The sequence below is a fragment of the Oncorhynchus keta genome, chromosome 28 (assembly GCF_023373465.1).
Source record: "Oncorhynchus keta strain PuntledgeMale-10-30-2019 chromosome 28, Oket_V2, whole genome shotgun sequence".
Classification (NCBI taxonomy): Eukaryota; Metazoa; Chordata; class Actinopteri; order Salmoniformes; family Salmonidae; genus Oncorhynchus; species Oncorhynchus keta.
This window is the reverse complement of record NC_068448.1, coordinates 79159360-79185697: the sequence shown is the minus strand read 5'-3', so window position 1 is coordinate 79185697 and position 26338 is coordinate 79159360. Positions and strand designations below refer to the sequence as shown.

The 26338-nt window shown below is 42.6% G+C and overlaps 1 protein-coding gene and 1 long non-coding RNA gene across 9 annotated transcripts in view; one reads left to right on the top strand and one right to left on the bottom strand.

Annotated features, from left to right (window-relative positions):
* LOC118376961 (transient receptor potential cation channel subfamily A member 1-like) overlaps positions 1 to 25524 on the top strand; it is a 90409-nt gene extending 64885 nt beyond the window's left edge. Inside the window, exons 16-28 of one of the 2 annotated variants that reach the window (XM_052484056.1) lie at positions 1216 to 1306; positions 1753 to 1812; positions 4869 to 4967; positions 5290 to 5360; positions 7020 to 7179; positions 11930 to 12019; positions 12766 to 12935; positions 13055 to 13184; positions 16932 to 17114; positions 19641 to 19709; positions 20025 to 20126; positions 22149 to 22264; positions 24424 to 25524. In XM_052484056.1, the coding sequence (XP_052340016.1) occupies positions 1216 to 1306; positions 1753 to 1812; positions 4869 to 4967; positions 5290 to 5360; positions 7020 to 7179; positions 11930 to 12019; positions 12766 to 12935; positions 13055 to 13184; positions 16932 to 17114; positions 19641 to 19709; positions 20025 to 20126; positions 22149 to 22264; positions 24424 to 24625 (1543 nt within the window). In that variant the 3' untranslated portion in view covers positions 24626 to 25524. The remainder of the gene's footprint in view (positions 1 to 1215; positions 1307 to 1752; positions 1813 to 4868; positions 4968 to 5289; positions 5361 to 7019; positions 7180 to 11929; positions 12020 to 12765; positions 12936 to 13054; positions 13185 to 16931; positions 17115 to 19640; positions 19710 to 20024; positions 20127 to 22148; positions 22265 to 24423) is intronic. The other variant, XM_052484057.1, reaches the window with a different exon arrangement.
* LOC127912946 (uncharacterized) lies at positions 13678 to 16734 on the bottom strand. Of its 7 annotated transcripts, none has more exons than XR_008084207.1 (4): positions 16465 to 16734; positions 16145 to 16432; positions 15963 to 15994; positions 13678 to 15876 (listed from the first exon to the last, which is right to left on the bottom strand). It is a non-coding gene; the product is annotated as an uncharacterized LOC127912946 (long non-coding RNA). The 7 variants fall into 7 exon arrangements; XR_008084209.1 differs by having other exon boundaries at positions 16177 to 16432; XR_008084205.1 differs by lacking the exon at positions 15963 to 15994.
* Positions 25525 to 26338: the final 814 nt, after the last annotated feature.

The following is a 26338-nucleotide window of genomic DNA, read 5'->3' as shown; positions in this document are numbered from 1 at the left end:
TGTTAGGGGACCAATGGGTTAGTCCAGTGGGCAGTGTTAGGGGACCAATGGGTTAGTCCAGTGGGCAGTGTTAGGGGACCAATGGGTTAGTCCAGTGGGCTTAGGGTTGCGAAACTCTGGTGATTTAACCACAATTCCCAGGTTTTAATTTTTTTTTTAAATCCTAGCTGGAAGTTTCCTGGAATTAATTGGGAATAAGAAGGAAATCCATAGTCCTCCAAACGGGTTTTCTGGAAAACCTGCAGGTTTTGGGAATGTTACTGGGATTTTACAACCCTATGTAACAGGGTTATATTGGTGATTCCCCTTGCCACTTTATTGTTAAGCCAATGGGTTTTTGGTTTGAGTTTGTCTTGCCTTCACCTACTCAACATGGCATCTTATTGGCTGGTTTGCGTAGCTTGCTTACGAGGGGGGATGTTCCAGTTAGAATCGTCCCAGTGAACAAGCACCAAACCAGCGGTAAGTTGTTGGTTGCAAAGCACCGTACGTCAAAAGTGATTTTATGCTCTCAAGTGATTATTTAAATGTACAATTCATATCAAATAGTTCGTAAATGTTATTCAAACATCACACATAAGATGCAGGGGTTTTTGGAGAATATTTGTTGTGCATTTTGTTGTAGAGAATTCCCGCCAGTATTAGCTAGCAACTTACTGTGTCTGGTGGGGGGGGGTTCATATATTTTGTACAGTGCGTGAGTGCAGAGTTGGAGGGTGAGACGTGCATTGCATGACGTGCAATCTTGTTTCGTTCTTATCAGGTACATTGTTAAAAATATTATATTGTATATTGTAATTGTATTATTTTGGTAACACCAAACCAGCGAATAAAGCTACATGATTGGTGCTACATATTGGAGTTCCGTGTCGATGACTGATGTACACAACGCCAGAAGAGTACTGTTACACCTAGTCTAGTGGTTCTTAACCTTTCTCTGCCATGGGCTTCTCCTGGTCCAATCACAAGGAGAGGATCACAGATTTGGGATTTTACAACCCTAGTCTAGTGGTCCTTGACCTTTCTCTGCCATGGGCTTCTCCTGGTCCAATCACAAGGAGAGGATCACACATTTGGGATTTTACAACCCTAGTCTAGTGGTCCTTAACCTTTCTCTGTCATATGTTTCTCCTGGTCCAATCACAAGGAGAGGATCACAGACCCTCCAGATAAAGACATGTTCATTTGTATGTGTTTGTTGTTTATGTTTTACAGATGTACTCACATCCTGAGTATGTTCAAACGTGAAGCTGGCCATCGTTGTCCAGTGTTGGACCTGGTTGACTTGCTGCCAGAGTCTTGCAAGGTTTGCTCCAACTTTCTTGGTAAAATAGGGGTTAGTGAGGATACGTTTGAGCCTCGACTTTTTTAAAAAGTCGGTGAAGGAAGAAATATATTGAGAAATGAGAGTAACATGTAGCCTACTGTATTTTACAAAATAACATTTGATTTGATGTAATGGGTGTCCTGAGAACAAATATATTATACCGCCCATGTGATTGCTGAAAACTAGAAGTTAAAGTTAAAGTTAAACTTAGTTGATAAAATAAGGGTTTAATGATAATATGCTTGTGCATTGACTGTTACAAACACATAGACGTGGAGGAAAATCCCAAGTGGCCATTAGTTTAACCAGGAGGTTAACCAGGTTAACCAGGTGATTAACCAGGAGGTTAACCAGGAGGTTAACCAGGAGGTTAACCAGGAGGTTAACCAGGAGGTTAACCAGGTGATTTCACCTCATCTGTTCAGTACCTTCTGGATCGCTGCATTAGAGAATCAGACGACGATACCAGAAGTCCTGACTACCATGTGAGTATATTTCACCATGTGAGTATAGTATATTCTACCATGTGAGTATATTTCACCATGTGAGTATAGTATATTCTACCATGTGAGTATATTCCACCATGTGAGTATATTTCACCATGTGAGTATATTCTACCATGTGAGTATAGTATATTCTACCATGTGAGTATATTTCACCATGTGAGTATAGTATATTCTACCATGTGAGTATATTCTACCATGTGAGTATATTCCACCATGTGAGTATATTCCACCATGGAGTATAGTATATTCTACCATGTGAGTATATTCTACCATGTGAGTATATTCTACCATGTGAGTTATTCTACCATGGAGTATATTCCACCATGTGAGTATAGTATATTCTACCATGTGAGTATATTTCACCATGTGAGTATAGTATATTCTACCATGTGAGTATATTCTACCATGTGATATATTCTACCATGTGAGATATTCCACCATGTGAGTATAGTATATTCTACCATGTGAGTATATTCCACCATGTGAGTATATTCTACCATGTGAGTATATTCTACCATGTGAGTATATTCTACCATATGAGTATATTCTACCATGTGAGTATATTCTACCATGTGAGTATATTCTACCATGTGAGTATATTCTACCATGTGAGTATATTCTACCATGTGATTATATTCTACCATGTGAGTATATTCTACCATATGAGTATATTCTACCATGTGAGTATATTCCACCATGTGAGTATATTCTACCATGTGAGTATATTCCACCATGTGAGTATAGTATATTCCACCATGTGAGTATATTCCACCATGTGAGTATATTCTACCATGTGAGTATATTCCACCATGTGAGTATATTCTACCATGTGAGTATATTCTACCATGTGAGTATATTCTACCATGTGAGTATATTCCACCATGTGAGTATATTCTACCATGTGAGTATATTCTACCATGTGAGTATATTCTACCATGTGAGTATATTCTACCATGTGAGTATATTCCACCATGTGAGTATATTCTACCATGTGAGTATATTCCACCATGTGAGTATATTCTACCATGTGAGTATATTCCACCATGTGAGTATATTCTACCATGTGAGTATAGTATATTCTACCATGTGAGTATATTCTACCATGTGAGTATATTCCACCATGTGAGTATATTCTACCATGTGAGTATATTCTACCATGTGAGTATATTCCACCATGTGAGTATATTCTACCATGTGAGTATATTCTACCATGTGAGTATATTCTACCATGTGAGTATATTCCACCATGTGAGTATATTCTACCATGTGAGTATATTCTACCATGTGAGTATATTCTACCATGTGAGTATATTCTACCATGTGAGTATATTCTACCATGTGAGTATATTCTACCATGTGAGTATATTCTACCATGTGAGTATATTCTACCATGTGAGTATATTCTACCATGTGAGTATATTCTACCATGTGAGTATATTCTACCATGTGAGTATATTCTACCATGTGAGTATATTCCACCATGTGAGTATATTCTACCATGTGAGTATATTCTACCATGTGAGTATATTCTACCATGTGAGTATATTCTACCATGTGAGTATATTCTACCATGTGAGTATATTCCACCATGTGAGTATATTCCACCATGTGAGTATATTCTACCATGTGAGTATATTTCACCATGTGAGTATAGTATATTCTACCATGTGAGTATATTTCACCATGTGAGTATAGTATATTCTACCATGTGAGTATATTCTACCATGTGAGTATATTCCACCATGTGAGTATATTTCACCATGTGAGTATATTCCACCATGTGAGTATATTCTACCATGTGAGTATATTCTACCATGTGAGTATATTCTACCATGTGAGTATATTCTACCATGTGAGTATATTCCACCATGTGAGTATATTCTACCATGTGAGTATATTCCACCATGTGAGTATATTCTACCATGTGAGTATATTCTACCATGTGAGTATATTCTACCATGTGAGTATATTCTACCATGTGAGTATATTCTACCATGTGAGTATATTCTACCATGTGAGTATATTCCACCATGTGAGTATATTCTACCATGTGAGTATATTCTACCATGTGAGTATATTCTACCATGTGAGTATATTCCACCATGTGAGTATATTCTACCATGTGAGTATATTCTACCATGTGAGTATATTCCACCATGTGAGTATATTCCACCATGTGAGTATATTCTACCATGTGAGTATATTCTACCATGTGAGTATATTCCACCATGTGAGTATATTCTACCATGTGAGTATATTCCACCATGTGAGTATATTCTACCATGTGAGTATATTCCACCATGTGAGTATATTTCACCATGTGAGTATATTCCACCATGTGAGTATATTCTACCATGTGAGTATATTCCACCATGTGAGTATATTCTACCATGTGAGTATATTCTACCATGTGAGTATATTCTACCATGTGAGTATATTCTACCATGTGAGTATATTCTACCATGTGAGTATATTCTACCATGTGAGTATATTCCACCATGTGAGTATATTCTACCATGTGAGTATATTCTACCATGTGAGTATATTCTACCATGTGAGTATATTCTACCATGTGAGTATATTCCACCATGTGAGTATATTCTACCATGTGAGTATATTCTACCATGTGAGTATATTCTACCATGTGAGTATATTCTACCATGTGAGTATATTCTACCATGTGAGTATATTCTACCATGTGAGTATATTCTACCATGTGAGTATATTCTACCATGTGAGTATATTCTACTATGTGAGTATATTCTACCATGTGAGTATATTCTACCATATGCACTTAATACTAGGGAGGCAAAATTCCCTGGTTTTACAGAAATGTTGGTTGGAGGATTCCCTATTTCCCTGCGTATTCCCTCTAAATTCCAGAAATATCCCAGAATTTCATGGAAAACCTGAACAATTTTGGGTTACATTCTGGAATTTTGCAACCCTACTGTACGATTTCAGTTAAAAAATAAATACAAGTCTGTGAACGTTTCTTACGATTTGAAAATGTTGTTTTCTTTTCTTTTGTGTAGATTGACTACAATTTCCAGTGGCTTCAGGCTCCAATAGCACTGACGAAGCATGCAAAGGTAGACAAAGGCCTGAAGATCCAGCCTCTGGCCGCTCTGAATGTAAGAACACTACGAGTACATTAGACTACTTTTTTTATTTACCTCGGCTTCTATTGTAGATTTAGTGTAAAAGCGAACCTGTACTGTTCAGAACAGTGAGCTCCTGTGGCAGCGAGAGTTCTAACGAGAGCGTGGTTTCACCTCTCTGTAAAACAGCCTGGTGAAGGTCTATTGGGACAGAAACGTTGGTGTACAAAATATCCATTAGCTGTTGGAAGCATCAAGATCACCAGTGTGCTAGAGTTAAATGTTTTAGTAAGAGAGAGATTATTTTTACATAACATGATCCAAATACTCACCAACCTTTTATTCTCTCTCTCAGGCCATGGTGAAATACAACCGCATAGAGCTCCTCTCACACCCTGTCTGCAAGAAATACCTGGAGATGAAGTGGTCAGTATTTAGAGTAATTTTTTAAAAACCTTTATTTAACAAGGCAAGTCAGTTAAGAACAAATTCTTATTTTCAATGACGGTGGGTTAACTGCCTGTTCAGGAGCAGAACGACAGATTTGTACCTTGTCAGGTTACTAGTCCAACGCTCTAACCACTAGGCTACCCTAGGACCCTATTCTGTATAGCAAAGGGTTGGAACCGAAATTATTTCACAATCGTTTAATTTTAAACGGAACCATAATTTGTTAAGTTCCTTTCCACTGTTCCGGCCATCAACATAAAGTTCTGAACCGGTTCGAACCACCCAAAAAGTTTATATCAGTCCTGTAAAATCATGTTTGTTTTTAAAAAATTTAGCCCATTAAACTACTTCACCAATCAGTGCGGATCGTGCAGGTAAGCTAGTTGTTAACATGTGTGATGGACAAACAATTGTAGCCTATGGTGCGAGATTGGATTGAGGGGGAGGCTTGAAGCGCTGGGCACCTTGTTATGACATGCATTATCTGAATTAGGTCCACAGAATTATACCTAGGAAGAGTGGCTTGTAAAGGAGGAACTTTGAATGTCCTTTGAGCTAGCTAGCTAAAAAGCTTGTGTGTGCAGAGCGGCACCAGAATTAAAAATACATTTTACCTTTTTGTAGTTAATAAACTAGGCCTATAGTATCCTTAACTAGCATTGAAAATGTTAATCCATTCTTCTCTAGCTAATAAAAAATCTCTCCCCATCTTCTGAATCACAATTCTAATGTCAGTACAGTAGTCTATGCTTCAGAGGGGGGAGGGGCTACAGTAGTCTACGCTTCAGAGGGGGGAGGGGCTACAGTAGTTTATGCTTCAGAGGGGGAGGGGCTACAGTAGTCTATGCTTCAGAGGGGGAGGGGCTCACACACTGGCAAAGATGTTTAACTTGCAGGCAGACACTGGCTTCGCTTTGTTGCATTTTTTGTGTGAGTAGAAAAAACTGCCTGGAACGTTTTACTTCATTTGTATTTAACCTTTATTTAAAACAAATTCTTAATTACAATGACGGCCTCCAAGAGGCAAAAGGCCACCTACGGGACGAAGGATGGGATTAAAAATAAAAATGTAGGACAAAACATGCATCACGGCCAGAGAGACACCACAAAACTACACAAAGAGAGACCTAAGACAACAACACAGCATGGCAGCAACACATGACAACACAGCATGGTAGAAACACAACATGACAACAACACGTTATCAAGACAACAAGGTAGCAGCACAAACTCGGTAGCAGGGTAGCCTAGTGGTTAGAGCGTTGGACTAGTAACCGGAAGGTTGCGAGTTCAAACCCCCGAGCTGACAAGGTACAAATCTGTCGTTCTGCCCCTGAACAGGCAGTTAACCCACTAGGCCGTCATTGAAAATAAGAATGTGTTCTTAACTGACTTGCCTGGTTAAATAAAGGTAAAATTAAATTAAATAATGTTGTTGACCGGTTCAAAAGCCTTTAAAAATAACATTTCTGTTCCAGAACAGTATGGATCACTTTCGTTCCAGTTTCTGTTTCTTGAATTTTGTTCCAGTTTTCGGTTCTGTTCCCTGAACCGGTTCCAACCCCTGTTAAACAGTACACTGATTTCGACCAGGGCCCATTAGGCTTTTATGATTCTTCTATTTCCTGACTCCAGGGTGGCCTACGGGAGCGCTGCCCACCTTCTGAACCTGTTCGTGTACCTGCTGGGTCTGCTTCCTCTCACCCACCTCATAGTGAGCCTGAGACCCAGCCTGGACTACACCGGCCCTGACAACACCACAGCTGTCACCATGGTGCCCATTTCCTTCAGAGAGGTACTGTACACTAATACTGGCTGCATGGCTGTCAAATGCCAGGTGCTGTGGGCTCGGCTGTAATGGTGTGTGTGTGTGTTAGGAGAAATTGTAATGAAAGGAGAAGATGCTTTGTGTTATTAACAAACAAAAGAAAGCGAGTGCATGGGGGGTGAGACCTTGGCATCATGGATTGGCTAGTATCAATTTACGAGTGGGAATAAAAATGACATGATTCTCACACCGTGCCTTAGTATAGGTCTAGTGGACAAGCAGTTGAATGGAAGTGATTTGCATTTTGCAATCGCTAGTATACGCTATATAAACAACACATTGCTATAGGCAAGGTTCTCAAACTTGGTCCTGGGGACCCACAGGGTCGCACATTTTGATGTTTTCCCGAGCACAACACGTCTGATTCAAATAGCCTAACCACCTCATCAAGACTAGGGCAACAAAACTAAATGTGCACCCCAGGACCACGTTTGGGAAATGCTGCTATAGAAAGTATAGTCAAAGTTGCAGGTTATTGAATTGATTCATACAGTACATTACAACTGTCTCTAAGTAGTGCACTATATAGGGAATAGGGCGACATTTGGGATGCAATCAGGGTGATGTCATCACACATCTCTCATTCCCCAGAAGGAGGAGGATACAGTCATGTGACCTTGTTGACCAGATCATTGTCTGGGTTCGAATTGGCACCCTGTTCACTATATGGTGCACTACTCTGGTCAGACCCATTGGTTTCTGGTCAGGGCCCGTAGATCTCTGGTCAGACCCATAGGTTTCTGGTCAGGGCCCGCAAGTCTCTGGTCAGACCCATAGGTTTCTGGTCAGACCCATACGTCTCTGGTCAGGCCCCATAGATCTCTGATCAGGCCCCATAGGTCTCTGGTCAGACCCATAGGTTTCTGGTCAGGGCCCGTAGGTCTCTGGTCAGACCCATAGGTCTCTGATTAGGGCCCGTAGGTCTCTGGTCAAACCCCATAGGTCTCTGGTCTCTGGTCAGGCCCCATAGGTCTCTGGTCAGGCCCCATAGGTTTCTGGTCAGGCCCCATAGGTCTCTGGTCAGGCCCCATAGGTCTCTGGTCAGGCCCCATAGATCTATGGTCAGACCCCGTAGGTCTCTGATCAGGCCCCGTAGGTCTCTGGTCAGACCCCATAGGTCTCTGGTCAGACCCCATAGGTCTCTGGTCAGGCCCCGCAGGTCTCTGGTCAGACCCCATAGGTCTCTGGTCAGGCCCGGCAGGTCTCTGGTTCAGGCCCCGCAGGTCTCTTGTCAGGATCCGCAGGTCTCTGGTCAGGCCCCATAGGTCTCTGGTCAGGCCCCAAAGGACTCTGGTCTCTGGTCAGACCCCATAGGTCTCTAATTAGGACCCACCGGTCTCTGGTCAGGCCTCATAGGTCTCTGGTCAGAATCCATAGGTCTCTGGTCTCTGGTCAGACCCCATATGGGCCTCTGGTCAGACCCCATATGTCTCTGGTCAGGCCCAGCAGGTCTCTGGTCAGACCCCATAGGTCTCTGGTCAGGCCCCACCGGTCTCTGGTCTCTGGTCAGACCCCATAGGTCTCTGGTCAGGCCCCGCAGGTCTCTGGTCAGACCCCATAGGTCTCTGGTCAGGACCCACCGGTCTCTGGTCAGGCCTCATAGGTCTCTGGTCAGAACCCATAGGTCTCTGGTCTCTGGTCAGACCCCATATGGGCCTCTGGTCAGACCCCATATGTCTCTGGTCAGGCCCCGCAGGTCTCTGGTCAGACCCCATAGGTCTCTGGTCTCTGGTCAGACCCCTTAGGTCTCTGGTCTCTGGTCAGACCCCCATAGGTCTCTGGTCAGACCCCATAGGTCTCTGGTCAGGCCCCATAGGTCTCTGGTCTCTGGTCAGACCCCATAGGTCTCTGGTCAGACCCCACAGATCTGTGGTCTCTGATTAGGGCCCACAGGTCACTGGTCTCTGATTAGGGCCCACTGGTCTCTGGTCTCTGATTAGGGCCCACAGGTCTCTGGTCTCTGATTAGGGCCCACAGGTCTCTGGTCTCTGATTAGGCCCCATAGGTCTCTGATTAGGCCCCATAGGTCTCCGATTAGGCCCCATCGGTCTCTGGTCTCTGATTAGGGCCCACAGCTATCTGGTCTCTGATTAGGGCCCACAGGTATCTGGTCTCATATTAGGGCCCACAGGTCTCTGGTCTCTGATTAGGCCCCATAGGTCTCTGGTCTCTGGCCAGACCCCATAGGTCTCTGGTCTCTGATTAGGGCCCACAGGTCTCTGGTCTCTGATTAGGGCCCACAGGTCTCTGGTCTCTTATTAGGCCCCATAGGTCTCTGTCCTCTGAGTAGGCCCCATAGGTCTCTGGTCTCTTATTAGGCCTCACAGGTCTCTGGTCTCTGATTAGGCCCCATAGGTCTGTGGTCTCTGATTAGGGCCCACAGGTCTCTGGTCTCTGATTAGGGCCCACAGGTCTCTGGTTGAATGTATTGCACCATAAAGGGAACACAGCAGGTGTGCCTTTAGACAAGTTTTGTAATTTTCCACCTAAAATATTTGTGATTATTTTATATTGTTATCTAATGTCGCTGACTGCCGCAGCAGAGAGCTAGAGTTAGTTCACACGCATCGTCGCTGAAGAGCGTACCACACACAACGCAGCAATGTAATGTTGTCTGCAGTGGTTTGTACATCGTATTTGCTATTTCTAATTGCTACTAACTAATCTTTTTGCATCTCTATGTATCTTTTACTGGAAAACGGTTTCATTTTGGGACCTTCTTCCCTTGATTTCCTGTATAAAGTACAACCAGGGACCAAACACCAGCCCTGCTCTCGCTACTGTCTCTTCTTCCGCTTTGCATAACTAACTTTACATGCCGATAGGCATATAGAACTTTAAACCGTCCCCTCACCCGGGCGCGAACCAGGGACCCTCTGCACATATCAACAACAGTCACCCGCGAAGCATCGTTACCTATCGCTCCACAAAAGCCGCGGCACTTGCAGGGCAAGGGGAACCACTACTTCAAGGTCTCAGAGCAAGTGACATCACCGATTGAAACGCTATTTAGTGCGGAACCACCGCTAACTAGCTAGCTACTTCACATCCGTTACACTCACCCCTCTTTTGACCTTCCTCCTTTTCCGCAGCAACCAGTGATCCGGACTCTATCAACCTTCGAACCAGCTCCTTCTCCCACCAAATAAAACTGTGGCATCAAGCTCCATTTAACTTCTCGATCCGGGATCCGGGATCGTGAATACAGCCTCAAGCTCATTACCATAACACAACGTTAACTATTCATGAACATCGCAAATGAAATGAAATAAATATGCTAGCTCTCAAGCTTAGCCTTTTGTTAACAACACTGTCATCTCAGATAAAAAAAAATATGCTTCTCAACCATAGCAAAACAAGCATTTGTGTAACAGTATTGATAGCTAGCATTAGCATTTAGCGTTAGCATTTAGGTTAACATTTAGCGTTAGCATTTAGCGTTAGCATTTAGCATTTAGCGTTAGCATTTAGCGTTAGCATTTAGCGTTAGCATTTAGCGTTAGCATTTAGCGTTAGCATTCAGCAGGCAACATTTTCACAAAAACCAGAAAACCATTCAAATAAAATCATTTACCTTTGAAGAACTTTGGATGTTTTCAATGAGGAGACTCAGTTAGATAGCAAATGTTCAGTTTTTCCTGAAAGATTATTTGTGCAGGAGAAATCGGTCCGTTTTCTGCTTTGGCCACCAAAAAAACCTGAAAATTCATTCATCCAAACGCCAAACTTTCTTCCACATTAACTCCATAATATCGACTGAAACATGGTAAACGTTGTTTAGAATCAATCCTCAAGGTGTTTTTCACATATCTCTTCATGATATATCATTACTGGAAATCTCCTCTCTGTCTCAATCACATGGATGAATGCGAGCAGCTTGGAGATTACGCAACAATTTCAACAAAGGACACCGGGCGGACCCCTGGTAAATGTAGTCTATTATGGCCAATCTTCCAATGATATGCCTACAAATACGTCACAATGCTGCAGACAACTTGGAGAAACGATAGAAAGGGCAGGCTAATTCGTGGCACTTTCACAGCCATATAAGGAGACAATGAAAACCAGAGCGTCAAAAATCCTGCTAATTTCCTGTTTGAAGTTTCATCTTGGTTTCGCCTGTAGCATTAGTTCTGTGGCACTCACAGATAATATCTTTGCAGTTTTGGAAACGGCAGAGTGTTTTCTTTCCAAAGCTGCCAATTATATGCATAGTCGAGCATCTTTTCGTGAGAAAATAATGCGCTTAAAACGGGCACGTTTTTTTATCCAATAATGACATAGCGCCCCCATAGGTTGAAGAGGTTAAGGGCATAATCGTGACCAGAGTTTACCCCACGAGGTCACACATGCTCAATTGTGACCCATCTCCATTGCTGTGGCAGTCAGCTACGCAAAATAATTGCAAATGTTTGAGGTGGAAAAGTACAGCACACATATCCTGACTCAAAAAATAGCTAATTTGGCCGTACGCTTTTGATAAAACAATGAATCTGTCCATAGTTTGCTGATATGTGAATCAGGTATTCACTGACAACAGAGCAGAGTGGGGTCTGCTTCCAATAACGTGTCACATGAGCCATCGTCCTGCAATCCAGGGAAAGAGAGGGGGAGGCACAAACTCCCTCTGAACTAGTTGCAATACATGGAATCACTTGGAAGTTTATTTGATTTTGGGTAAACTTCTCCTTTAAATCTGACGACCTTTGACCCACAGCAAGGTTCCTTCCTGTCCAGCTGCATGGTGATGGTGCTGGTGATGAACATTTATTCCATGGGGAAGGAAGTGACGCAGATGTACCACCAGGTAGACCTTCAGTAACGTCTCCAGGCAGATGTACCACCAGGTAGACCTTCAGTAACGTCTCCAGGCAGATGTACCACCAGGTAGACCTTCAGTAACGTCTCCAGGCAGATGTACCACCAGGTAGACCTTCAGTAACGTCTCCAGGCAGATGTACCACCAGGTAGACCTTCAGTAACGTCTCCAGGCAGATGTACCACCAGGTAGACCTTCAGTAACGTCTCCAGGCAGATGTACCACCAGGTAGACCTTCAGTAACGTCTCCAGGCAGATGTACCACCAGGTAGACCTTCAGTAACGTCTCCAGGCAGATGTACCACCAGGTAGACCTTCAGTAACGTCTCCAGGCAGACATACAGACGCGTCGCTCGTGATCGTTATTTAAACGTGTTATCACAGTACAAATGTGCCAAAATTGGAACTTTACAACTTTAAAGATACAGGTTACTGGTGACTGCTGCCAGTTACTTCCTGTAACTTGCTAGTTTTTGTTGGCGTCAAAAAGAGTTATAACGCTTTCATAAAGAAACCGCTTGTTAAACAGTGATATATTATCAGTTCTTCCATGTGTGATCAATTGGGCTAATACAACACCCCCAAAAATATATTTTCAATAGGCTTCATCATTTGAATTCTCACTTAACTTAGGTAAAGTTGTGTTTGTCTTGCAATAAAGTCAATTGAAGGCTCATTCAAAAAATTTAGAGTTTCAGACGTGTACCTGACATTCTCTTGTTTTCTCTCAATAGCGTTTGACTTACTTCAAGGATCCCTTTAACTATCAGGACTGGACCGTGGCCATCTTCTCTCTTCTCTTTGTCATCCCCCTGAATTTCAATGTTGAGGGGTCATGGTACTGGCAGGCTGGGGCGATGGCAGTCTTTCAATCCTGGATGAGCTTCCTCTTCTATCTGCAAAGGTTTTTTTACCAACTGTCTAAACAGTGTAGACTGACAATAAAAAACTGTTTTACTTTGTTTTTTGAATATTGTAAGTATCAAATGTTATTCAAATCCTTCCTGTGTTTCCTCTCGCCAGGTTTGAGCACTTTGGGATTTACGTGGTGATGTTTAACGAGATTGCGAAGACATTGTGGAAAATCCTACTGCTTTTCTTCTTTCTGATGCTGGCGTTTGCCTTGGTCTTCCATGCCCTCATGCTCAATCAGGTGAGAAGAGACATCACAAATAGTGGTCCTTGGTCTTCCATGCCCTCATGCTCAATCAGGTGAGAAGAGACATCACAAATAGTGGTCCTTGGTCTTCCATGCCCTCATGCTCAATCAGGTGAGAAGAGACATCACAAATAGTGGTCCTTGGTCTTCCATGCCCTCATGCTCAATCAGGTGAGAAGAGACATCACAAACAGTGGTCCTTGGTCTTCCATGCCCTCATGCTCAATCATGTGAGAAGAGACATCACAAACAGTGGTCCTTGGACTTCCATGCCCTCATGCTCATTCAGGTGAGAAGAGACATCAAAAACAGTGGTCCTTGGTCTTCCCTGCCCTCATGCTCATTCAGGTGAGAAGAGACATCACAAATAGTGGTCCTTGGTCTTCCATGCCCTCATGCTCAATCAGGTGAGAAGAGACATCACAAATAGTGGTCCTTGGTCTTCCATGCCCTCATGCTCAATCAGGTGAGAAGAGACATCACAAACAGTGGTCCCAATTTTAAATGACACTACTTTTTTTTTAAAGTCAACTGCCCTTGGAAAACCAACTTCTCCTTTTGAAAGCCTTTGTGGCATCGATAGGAGTCAGAAACATTGTTCTGGTGGCTCTTACTATCTAGCCATAGAAATATCATGCAGATAGGATTAGGGCTGTGGCATTCACAACATTTTGTCAGCCGGTGATATAGTCTAGACCTTCACAATTAATCCAACATGTATTTTAGACAGGTCTAAAGAAGCATAATATGAAGAAAATGTAGACTATTTCAGAAGAACAGAATAACATACTCTGAGTTGTCCTTATGTTAGGTCCTGATCTGGCCATGCCAAATGGCTGTGGGCTACACTAATTAATTTAGCAGACAAGATGTGCATCGTATTCCTAGGCATTCTTTTAAAGTACGAAAAAAACTATTGAACAAAGCTGAATAAAAGGATCCCCCCCCTCTTTTTTCAATTTTCTTCTAAAATGACAAACCCAAATCTAACTGCCTGTAGCTCAGGCCCTGAAGCAAGGATATGCATATTCTTGGTACCATTTGAAAGAAAACACTTTGAAGTTTATGACCATGTGAAAAGAATGTAGTTGAATATATGACAATAGATCTGGTAAAAGATAATACAAAGAAAAAAAACAACTGTTCTTTTGTACCATCACCTTTGAAATGCAAGAGAAAGGCCATAATGTATTTTTCCAGCCCAGTTGCAATTTCGATTTTGGCCACTAGATGGCAGCAGTGTATGTGCAAAGTTTCAGACTCATCCAATGAACCATTGCATTTCTGTTCAAAATGTTGTTTTAAGACTGCTGTGCCTAATTTGTGCCTAATTTGTTTATTAATAACTTTTCTTGTTCAAAAGTGTGCACTCTCCTCAAACAATGGCATGGTATTATTTCACTGTAATAGCTACTGTAAATTGGCCAATGCAATTTGATTAACAATAATTTAAGCTTTATGCAAATATCAGACATGTCTATGTCCTGGGAAATGTGTTCTTGTTACTTATAACCTCATGATAATCGCATTAGCCTACGTTAGCTCAACCTCATGCTAATCGCATTAGCCTACGTTAGCTCAACCTCATGCTAATCGCATTAGCCTACGTTAGCTCAACCTCATGCTAATCGCATTAGCCTACGTTAGCTCAACCTCATGCTAATCGCATTAGCCTACGTTAGCTCAACCTCATGCTAATCGCATTAGCCTACGTTAGCTCAACCTCATGCTAATCGCTTTAGCCTACGTTAGCTGTCCCGTGGAAGGGACACCGATTAACGATTTGAGGAAGTGTGCACATAAGGCTATTTATTATGTGTTGAGTGGTTAACAAAAACATAGGTACTCCTATATGCTTCATTGAGAGTTATTTATGTAACTTTAGTTGTTTTACAAACGTTGGGCTATATGTTTTGATTTTTAATACATTGTAAGGCTCCATGATGCGACTCTGATGATCATTTGAAAACAGTCACTTGAAAGGCATGAGCTCTGGTTAGTTTTTTTTGCCCGGGCTGCACACACAACATCAGTCTCTCACAATTTGACAGAATTTCACGGCGGCATCCCATTTGTGTGGCCATAATGCCCCTAAAAAAAATCCATGCCTTTTGTGGCCAGTGGCCGTTGTGCCCTTGGCCCGGAGTACTGCGTTATCATAGTATAGCCAGCTGCAGCAATCACCAAGCTATGCTAGCTAGCTGCTGTCAGCTTGGCTAAACACAAGGTCCATACAGGCTTTAGCGTAGAACTGACCATCTTGAGGTGGCAGGTCTTGTCAGGAGGGGAGAAGTACTCAACTTCAAAACTTAATTCTCTCCATGGAAAAGCTAGTTTAGTTTACCTCGCTGTACCGACTACTGCTCTTCGGTGTGATTGAATGGCAAAGACACACCCAAGAAACCCCCATATCAAACCCCCATATCAAACCCCCAAGACAACTCCTGTTTGCCTTCAGTCATGGCTGCTAACATTTCTTTGATGAAAAACAAGGCCAAATCAGGAAGTGCAGATGCCCTATAAGGCCTAATGACACCTTCATAAGCCCTTCATAAGCCCTTCATAAGGCCCAATGACACCTTCATAAACCCTTCATAAGGCCTAATGACACCTTCATAAACCCTTCATAAGCCCTTCATAAGGCCTAATGACACCTTCATAAGCCCTTCATAAGGCCTAATGACACCTTCATAAACCCTTCATAAGCCCTTCATAAGGCCTAATGACACCTTCATAAACCCTTCATAAGCCCTTCATAAGGCCTAATGACACCTTCATAAGCCCTTCATAAGGCCTAATGACACCTTCATAAACCCTTCATAAGCCCTTCATAAGGCCTAATGACACCTTCATAAACCCTTCATAAGCCCTTCATAAGGCCTAATGACACCTTCATAAGCCCTTCATAAGGCCTAATGACACCTTCATAAACCCTTCATAAGGCCTAATGACACCTTCATAAACCCTTCATAAGGCCTAATGACACCTTCATAAACCCTTCATAAGGCCTAATGACACCTTCATAAACCCTTCATAAGGCCTAATGACACCTTCATAAACCCTTCATAAGGCCTAATGACACCTTCATAAACCCTTCATAAGGCCTAATGACACCTTCATAAGCCCTTCATAAGGCCTAATGACACCTTCATAAACCCTTCATAAGGCCTAATGACACCTTCATAAGCCCTTCATAAGGCCTAATGACACCTTCATAAACCCTTCATAAGGCCTAATGACACCTTCATAAGCCCTTCATAAGGCCTAATGACACCTTCATAAACCCTTCATAAGGCCTAATGACACCTTCATAAACCCTTCATAAGGCCTAATGACACCTTCATAAACCCTTCATAAGGCCTAATGACACCTTCATAAGCCCTTCATAAGGCCTAATGACACCTTCATAAACCCTTCATAAGGCCTAATGACACCTTCATAAACCCTTCATAAGGCCTAATGACACCTTCATAAACCCTTCATAAGGCCTAATGACACCTTCATAAACCCTTCATAAGGCCTAATGACACCTTCATAAGGCCTAATGACACCTTCATAAGCCCTTCATAAGGCCTAATGACACCTTCATAAGCCCTTCATAAGGCCTACATAGGTAATTTGTCATTTCAAAAAAATCAACAAAGATATCTGAGATGGAACTAAGATCTGCTTATGTTTTTAAGTCCTTTTAAGCCATGTTCCATGCCATCCCATTTCTCTTTCTCTCTTTTGTTGTTTCAGAAAGAGTTTGAGCGACTGGACCTGTCTGGGGTCCAGATCTTTGTGATGATGGTTGGAGAACTGAATTACCAAAGCAACATTCTGGACATATACCTAGACAACAAACTTCCATTTCCCTTCCTCACTTTCTATATGTTTGTGGTGTTTGTCATCCTCATGCCGATCCTGCTGATGAACATGATGGTAAGCATCTCCATGATCTAAAGCATGTCAAACTCTGGAGGGACGAATCTCTGAGGGTTTTCTCTCCTCCCTTGTACCTGATTGGAACTCCCCTCACCTGGTTATCTAGTTCTTAATTAGACACAAATTGAAAAAAAAAAGAAAAAAAAACATCAGACACACGGCCCCTCCATAGAATATACCTTGACACTCCTGGTCCATCTCAAGTGTCCAAAATGGCTTCCTCTTCTTGTAAGGTCCAAGGACCTTAGATCTGTGTTGATGAATGGAAGGAGATGAGGCGAGAAAGCTACTTCAGATTATTGAAATGCAGCCCCACATTTCACAGGAAATATGGTTCTTATTTGAGTGTGTATGTCACGTCCTGATCTGTTTCTTCTGTCCTTGTGATTGTCTCCACCCCCCCTTCCAGGTGTCGCCCATCTTCCCCATTATCCCCTGTGTATTTATACCTGTGTTCTCTGTTTGTCTGTTGCCAGTTCATTTGTGTTCTTCAAACCTACCAGCGGTTTTCACCCCTGCTCCTGTCTTACCTAACGTTCCTGTTTTTCCCGGTTTTGACCATTCATGCCTTTCCTGGGCCTACCTTTCCTGAGCCTTTCCTGAGCCTTTCCTGAGCCTGCCTGCCGTCCTGTACCTTCGCACCACTACTCTGGATTATCGACCCCTGCCTGCCTTGACCTTGTGATTGTCTCCACCCCCTCCAGGTGTCGCTTATTATCAGCCATGGTATTTATCTCTGTGTTTCCTGTCTCTCTGTGCCAGTGTAATTTATCCCTGTGTTTCCTGTCTCTCTGTACCAGTGTATTTATCCCTGTGTTTCCTGTCTCTCTGTACCAGTGTATTTATCTCTGTGTTTCCTGTCTCTCTGTGCCAGTGTAATTTTTCCCCGTGTTTCCTGTCTCTCTGTACCAGTGTATTTATCCCTGTGTTTCCTGTCTCTCTGTACCAGTGTATTTATCCCTGTGTTTCCTGTCTCTCTGTGCCAGTGTAATTTATCCCTGTGTTTCCTGTCTCTCTGTACCAGTGTATTTATCCCTGTGTTTCCTGTCTCTCTGTACCAGTGTAATTTATCCCTGTGTTTCCTGTCTCTCTGTGCCAGTGTAATTTATCCCTGTGTTTCCTGTCTCTCTGTACCAGTGTATTTATCCCTGTGTTTCCTGTCTCTCTGTACCAGTGTATTTATCCCTGTGTTTCCTGTCTCTCTGTACCAGTGTATTTATCTCTGTGTTTCCTGTCTCTCTGTGCCAGTGTAATTTATCCCCGTGTTTCCTGTCTCTCTGTACCAGTGTATTTATCCCTGTGTTTCCTGTCTCTCTGTACCAGTGTATTTATCCCTGTGTTTCCTGTCTCTCTGTGCCAGTGTAATTTATCCCTGTGTTTCCGGTCTCTCTGTGCCAGTGTATTTATCCCTGTGTTTCCTGTCTCTCTGTTCCAGTGTAATTTATCCCTGTGTTTCCGGTCTCTCTGTGCCAGTGTATTTATCCCTGTGTTTCCTGTCTCTCTCTACCAGTGTATTTATCCCTGTGTTTCCTGTCTCTCTGTACCAGTGTATTTATCCCTGTGTTTCCTGTCTCTCTGTACCAGTGTATTTATCCCTATGTTTCCTGTCTCTCTGTACCAGTGTATTTATCTCTGTGTTTCCTGTCTCTCTGTACCAGTGTATTTATCTCTGTGTTTCCTGTCTCTCTGTACTAGTGTATTTATCTCTGTGTTTCCTGTCTCTCTGTACCAGTGTATTTATCCCTGTGTTTCCCGTCTCTCTGTACCAGTGTATTTATCCCTGTGTTTCCTGTCTCTCTGTACCAGTGTATTTATCCCTGTGTTTCCTGTCTCTCTGTACCAGTGTATTTATCCCTGTGTTTCCTGTCTCTCTGTTCCAGTTCATCTTGTATGTTTCCAAGTAAACCAGCGTTTTTCCCCGTTCTCCTGCTTTTTGCTATTCTCCTTTTTCTAGTCCTACTGGTTTTGACCCTTGCCTCTTTCTGGACTTTGTACCCGCCTGCCTGACCATTCTGCCTGCCTTGACCACGAGCCTGTCTGCAAATCTGTACCTCCTGGACTCTGATCTGGTTTTGACCTTTAACCTGTCTCTTGCCTACTCCTTTTGGATGATTAAACAGTGTAAGACTCCAACCATCTGCCTCCTGTGTCTGCATCTGGGTCTCGCATTGTCATGATACATTGTTACTTCGACATAGTCTGCAATTGGGTCTTACCTTCGAACCTGATAGTGTTGTAGCAAGGTTTATTGTGATGTGTCTTGTCCTGGAGGCAAAACTGAGCTATTTTGGCTAGGTGGTGCCAGCTGCAAGGTCAAAATTGTCTATAATGTAAAAATTTAAAGACATTTTAATAAAATAGCTTTTTGGTAATCATTTAAGGTTAAGGTTAGGCATTAGGGTGTGCAGTGTGGTTAAAGTTAAGGTTTGTATGACTTTGTGGCTGTGCCAGCTAAGTGACCACTCTGCAGAGTTGCCTCCAGAACAACATTCATGACTAAAAATGCTAACCTACGTGTTGTAGATCGGTTTGGCAGTCGGAGACATCGCTGAGGTAAAGAGAACCGCAGGTCTGAAGAGAATAGCCATGCAGGTGTGTAGCTGACACTCATCCTTTTGTTAAGATAAAATTACAGACACCATACATAACATCTACTGGATTCTTGTTCAGTGTGTTTTTGTTCAGTGTGTTTCCTCAAAGTCCTCAATTTAGAAAATTCCTTTAGACATTCGTCACTGAAGTGTATTGTAAGGTTGTTCTGATTGGGTCAATATCCCTTCCTCATCATACTGTACCCAATCATAGACCTACAACTATTCCCAAAACCTTTCTTAAAGTCTTCAATATAACAAAATGCCGTACTTGCTGATTTTGTTGACTGAAGGCATTGATTTATTTCCATGTCAGATCGAGCTCCACACCAATCTGGAGGAAAAGATGCCGTACTGGTTGTTGAAGAGAGTAGACCAGTCATTCTTCACCATCTACCCCAACCGCAAGTGCTCCAAGGTAGGTATGGTTCCTGTCGGTAATATATTTATAATTCCCAGGTTTTCCAAAAATACCGATTAAGAAATTCCATGAATCAGGAATAAGCAGGAGATCCAGAATCCTTCAACCAGAATTTTGGTCAAGTTACCGTAATTTTGCAACCCTCTACCTGGTGCTTTCTACTGATGTGGTGGTAAGAGAGACACAAAACAAGCTTGATCACCATTTGAGGTGGATAAATCAGTGCTCCCTGTGTTTTCAATGCATTTTTACACTCGTACGAAAGAAAACATTTGCGAAAACATCGGTCACCTACCATCCTATTTGGGAAACTAAAACAGTCTTCACCTTCTATCATCCTACTGGGGAAACTAAAACAGTCTTCACCTTCTATCATCCTACTGGGGAAACTAAAACAGTCTTCACCTTCTATCATCCTACTGGGGAAACTAAAACAGTCTTCACCTTCTATCATCCTACTGGGGGAAATGAGACAGTCTTCACCTTCTATCATCCCACTACAGGTGAATGATGTGTAGATTAATGTCACCCTCCACCATCCCACTATAGGTGAATGATATGTAGATTAAACTCCATTGGTGTCTAAGTCAATATAGAGAAAGAGGTTGCTTTCACTCTAGTGGTAGCATGAGACGGAGTCTAAAACCCACACAAGTGGCTCGGGTAGTGCAGCTCATCCAGGATGACACATCAATGCGAGCTGTGGCAAGAAGGTTTCCTGTGTCTGTCAGCGTAGTGTCCAGAGCATGGAGGCGCTACCAGGAGACAGGCCAGTACATCAGGAGACATGGAGGAGGCCGTAGGAGGGCAACAACCCAGCAGCAGGTCCGCTACCTCCGCCTTTGTGCAAGGAGGAGCAGGAGGAGCACTGCCAGAGCCCTGCAAAATGACCTGCAGCAGGCCACAAATGTGCATGTGTCTGCTCAAATGGTCATAAACAGACTCCATGAGGGTGGTATGAGGGCCCGACGTCCACAGATGGGGGTTGTGCTTACACCCCAACACCGTGCAGGATGTTTGGCATTTCCCAGAGAACATCAAGATTGGCAAATTCGCCACTGGCGCCCTGTGCTCTTCACAGATGAAAGCAGGTTCACACTGAGCACATGTGACAGACGTGACAGAGTCTGCAGATGCCGTGGAGAACGTCCTGCTGCCTGCAACATCCTCCAGCATGACCGGTTTGGCGGTGGGTCAGTCATGGTGTGGGGTGGCATTTCTTTGGGGGGCCGCACAGCCCTCCATGTGCTCGCCAGAGGTAGCCTGACTGCCATTAGGTACCGAGATGAGATCCTCAGACCCCTTGTGAGACCATATGCTGGTGCAGTTGGCCCTGGGTTCCTTCTAATGCAAGACAATGCTAGACCTCATGTGGCTGGAGTGTGTCAGCAGTTCCTGCAAGAGGAAGGCATTGATGCTATGGACTGGCCCGCCCATTCCCCAGACCTGAATCCAATTGAGCACATCTGGGACATCATGTCTCGCTCCATCCACCAACGCCACGTTGCACCACAGACTGTCCAGGAGTTGGGGGATGATTTAGTCCAGGTCTGGGAGGAGATTCGTCAGGAGACCATCCGCCACCTCATCAGGAGCATGCCCAGGCGTTATAGGGAGGTCATACAGGCAGGTGGAGGCCACACACACTACTGAGCCTAATTTTGACTTGTTTTAAGGATATTACATCGAAGTTGGATCAGCCTGTAGTGTGTTTTTCCACTTTAATTTTGAGTGTGACTCCAAATCCAGACCTCCATGGGTTGATACATTTGATTTCCATTGATAATTTTTGTGATGAAGTTGTCAGCACATTCAACTATGTAAAGAAAAAAGTATTTAATAAGAATATTTCAATAATTCAGATCTAGGATGTGTTATTTTAGTGTTCCCTTTATTTTTTGAGCAGTGTATTATACACACATATAAACAGTATATATACAGTATACTGTATATAGTGTGTATATAGGACTTACTGTGGTTTTAGAGAAATCAATGGTTCTTTGTTCTTTCTTTCAAAAGGCCTCAATACTTAATTTCTGGAGTCAAGGAGAAACAAAGGAAGTGCAGACTCGTCTGATGACCAACTCATCAAATTCAACCTCTGTCGAGGCTGAACTACGCAGACAGAAGTACAGGTATGTCACACACACACAGACACAGACACACACACACACACACACACACACACACACACACACACACACACACACACACACACACACACACACACACACACACACACACACACACACACACACACACACACACACACACACACACACACACACAGACAATCAAGGATCTGGGGTGTTTTAAATGGTGCGTGAGCTGCCTCCAGTGGTCTTATGTAAAAACCAGTGCTGTTAGATAGACTAGAGACGCAGCACAGGGAGATTTGACCAAATGTTGCTTTTTACAGTCTGCCCGTTTTTAAAACTCAAATTGTAAGAAAGTGCTCAACAGTAACATACTAAGTTCATATATGCTCTTAACACTAAGAGTAAGCAGAGCAACAGGGAAAGCCTCCCTACTGTAACTAAGCAGAGCAATAGGGAAAGCCTCCCTACTGTAACTAAGCAGAGCAATAGGGAAAGCCTCCTTACTGTAACTAAGCAGAGCAACAGGGAGAGCCTCCCTACTGTAACTAAGCAGAGCAACAGGGAAAGCCTCCCTACTGTAACTAAGTAGAGCAACAAGGAAAGCCTCCCTACTGTAACTAAGTAGAGCAACAGGGAAAGCCTCCCTACTGTAACTAAGCAGAGCAACAGGGAGAGCCTCCCTACTGTAACTAAGCAGAGCAACAAGGAGAGCATCCCTACTGTAACTAAGCAGAGCAACAAGGAAAACCTCCCTACTGTAACTAAGCAGAGCAACAAGGAAAGCCTCCCTACTGTAACTAAGCAGAACAACAAGGAAAGCCTCCCTACTGTAACTAAGCAGAGCAACAAGGAGAGCCTCCCTACTGTAACTAAGCAGAGCAACAAGGAGATATCTAGTGTATATATCTCTATATAACCCCATACAGACTGAAGGAGATATCCAGCATGTATATCTCTATATAATCCCATACAGACTGAAGGAGATATCCAGTATGTATATCTCTATATAATCCCATACAGACTGAAGGAGATATCCAGTATGTATATCTCTATATGATTCCATACAGACTGAAGGAGATATCCAGTATGTATAGCTCTATATAATCCCATACAGACTGAAGGAGATATCCAGTATGTATATCTCTATATAATCCCATACAGACTGAAGGAGATATCCTGTATTTATATCTCTATATAATCCCATACAGACTGAAGGAGATATCTAGTGTATATATCTCTATATAATCCCATACAGGCTGAAGGATATATCCTGTATGTATATCTCTATATAATCCCATACAGACTGAAGGAGATATCCTGTATGTATATCTCTATATAATCCCATACAGACTGAAGGAGATATCCAGTGTGTGTATCTCTATATAATCCCATACAGACTGAAGAAGATATCCTGTATGTATATCTCTATATAATCCCATACAGACTGAAGGAGATATCCAGCGTGTGTATCTCTATATAATCCCATACAGACTGAAGGAGATATCTAGTGTATGTATCTCTATATAATCCCATACAGACTGAAGGAGATATCCTGTATTTATATCTCTATATAATCCCATACAGACTGAAGGAGATATCCAGTGTGTGTATCTCTCTATAATCCCATACAGACTGAAGGAGATATCCAGTGTGTATATCTCTATATAATCCCATACAGACTGAATGAGATATCCAGTATGTATATCTCTATATAATCCCATACAGACTGAAGGAGATATCCAGTGTGTATATCTCTATATAATCCCATACAGACTGAAGGAGATATCCAGTGTGTATATCTCTATATAATCCCATACAGACTGAAGGAGATATCCAGTGTGTATATCTCTATATAATCCCATACAGACTGAAGGAGATATCCAGTGTGTGTATCTCTATATAATCCCATACAGACTGAAGGAGATATCCAGTGTGTGTATCTCTATATAATCCCATACAGACTGAAGGAGATATCCAGTGTGTATATCTCTATATAATCCCATACAGACTGAAGGAGATATCCAGTGTGTATATCTCTATATAATCCCATACAGACTGAAGGAGATATCCAGTGTGTATATCTCTATATAATCCCATACAGACTGAAGGAGATATCCAGTGTGTATATCTCTATATAATCCCATACAGACTGAAGGAGATATCCAGTGTGTATATCTCTATATAATCCCATACAGACTGAAGGAGATATCCAGTGTGCTGGAGAAGCAGCACGACCTGATGAAGCTGATGATCCAGAAGATGGAGATCACCTCGGAGGCAGACGAACATGACGGGCCCACAGAGGTCAAAGGTTACAGGCAGAGGTCAAACTGGGGCAAAGCCAAGGGCTCCAACTGGATCCCGCTGATGAAGGTCCTCGAGCGCAAGAACGTTTGAGTCCTTCAATTTACTGGTGACTAAGGGTTTGCAAAATTCCATTTTGTCGGTTTTCCAGGAATCCTGGGAGATCCCTGAGATCAGAAAGGAATAAACAGGAGATCCCTGAGATCAGAAAGGAATAAACAGGAGATCCAGGAACCTCCAACCAGGATTTGTGAAAACCAGGGAATTATTTTAGGAAAGACCAGAATTGTAAATCCTCATTCATGACCATCAACAATATGATAAGAATATTTAAAATATAGAACATTTTCATTTTTATATATACAATACTTGAACTGATATTGTTTTCAAATTTTACTCTCGGATACTATGATTAGCATGAATGACTTCATCATTGGAGATACTATTTCTGATGCACTTTTGATTGGTTAATTATGGATCTGTCTGTCTCTCTCTCTCTCTCTCTCTCTCTCTCTCTCTCTCTCTCTCTCTCTCTCTCTCTGTCTCTCTGTCTCTCTCTCTCTCTCTCTCTCTCTCTCTCTCTCTCTCTCTCTGTCTCTCTCTGTCTCTCTCTCTCTCTGTCTCTCTCTCTCTGTCTCTCTCTCTCTCTCTCTCTCTCTCTCTCTCTCTCTCTCTCTCTCTCTCTCTCTCTCTGTCTCTCTCTGTCTCTCTGTCTCTCTGTCTCTCTCTCTCTCTCTCTCTCTCTCTCTCTCTCTCTCTCTCTCTCTCTCTCTCTCTCTCTCTCTCTCTCTCTCTCTCTCTCTCTCTCTCTCTCTCTCTGTCTCTCTCTCTCTCCAACCACTAAACGTGTATTTCTCAATGTGTTCATAGATCCTTGTATGCACATAATAATAATTGCATGTGATTAAAATTATTTGAATAGTGTATGTATATTTTATCTGAATGGTTGTATTTTGGATGGAACCATTAAAAATTGTCAAATCGTCCCCATATATTGTGCTCATGCCTCTCCCTAATATCAATATGCCTTGTCCATTACTGTCCTGGTTAGTGATTACTGTCTTATTTCACTGTAGAGCCTCTAGCCCTGCTCAATATACCTTAATATGCCATGTTGTTCCACCTCCTACATACGCGATAACATCACCTGGTTTAAATGTCTCTAGAGACTATAACTCTCTCATCATTACTCAATGCCTAGGTTTACCTCCAATGTACTCTCTTCCTACCATACCTTTGTCAGTACATTATGCCTTGAATCTATGCTATCGTGCCCAGAAATCTGCTCCTTTTACTCTCTGTTCCCGAATGTGCTAGACGGCCAGTTCGCATAGTCTTTAGCCGTACCCTTATCCTACTTCTCCTCTGTTCCTCTGGTGATGTGGAGATTAATCCAGGTCCTGCAGTGCCTAGCTCCACTCCCACTCCCCAGGTGCTCTCATTTGTTGACTTCTGTAACCGTAAAAGCCTTGGTTTCATGCATGTTAACATTAGAAGCCTCCTCCCTAAGTTTGTTTTATTCACTCCTCTAGTACACTCTGCCAACCCGGATGTCTTAGCCATGTCTGAATCCTGGCTTAGGAAAACCGCCAAAAACCCTGAAATTTCCATCCCTAACTATAACATTTTCCACCAAGATAGAACTTCCAAAGGGGGCGGTGTTGCAATCTACTGCAGAGATAGCCTGCAGAGTTCTATCTTACTATCCAGGTCTATACCAAAACAATTCAAGCTTCTACTTCTAAAAAATAACCTTTCCAGAAACAAGTCTCTCACTGTTGCCGCTTGCTATGGACCACACTCTGC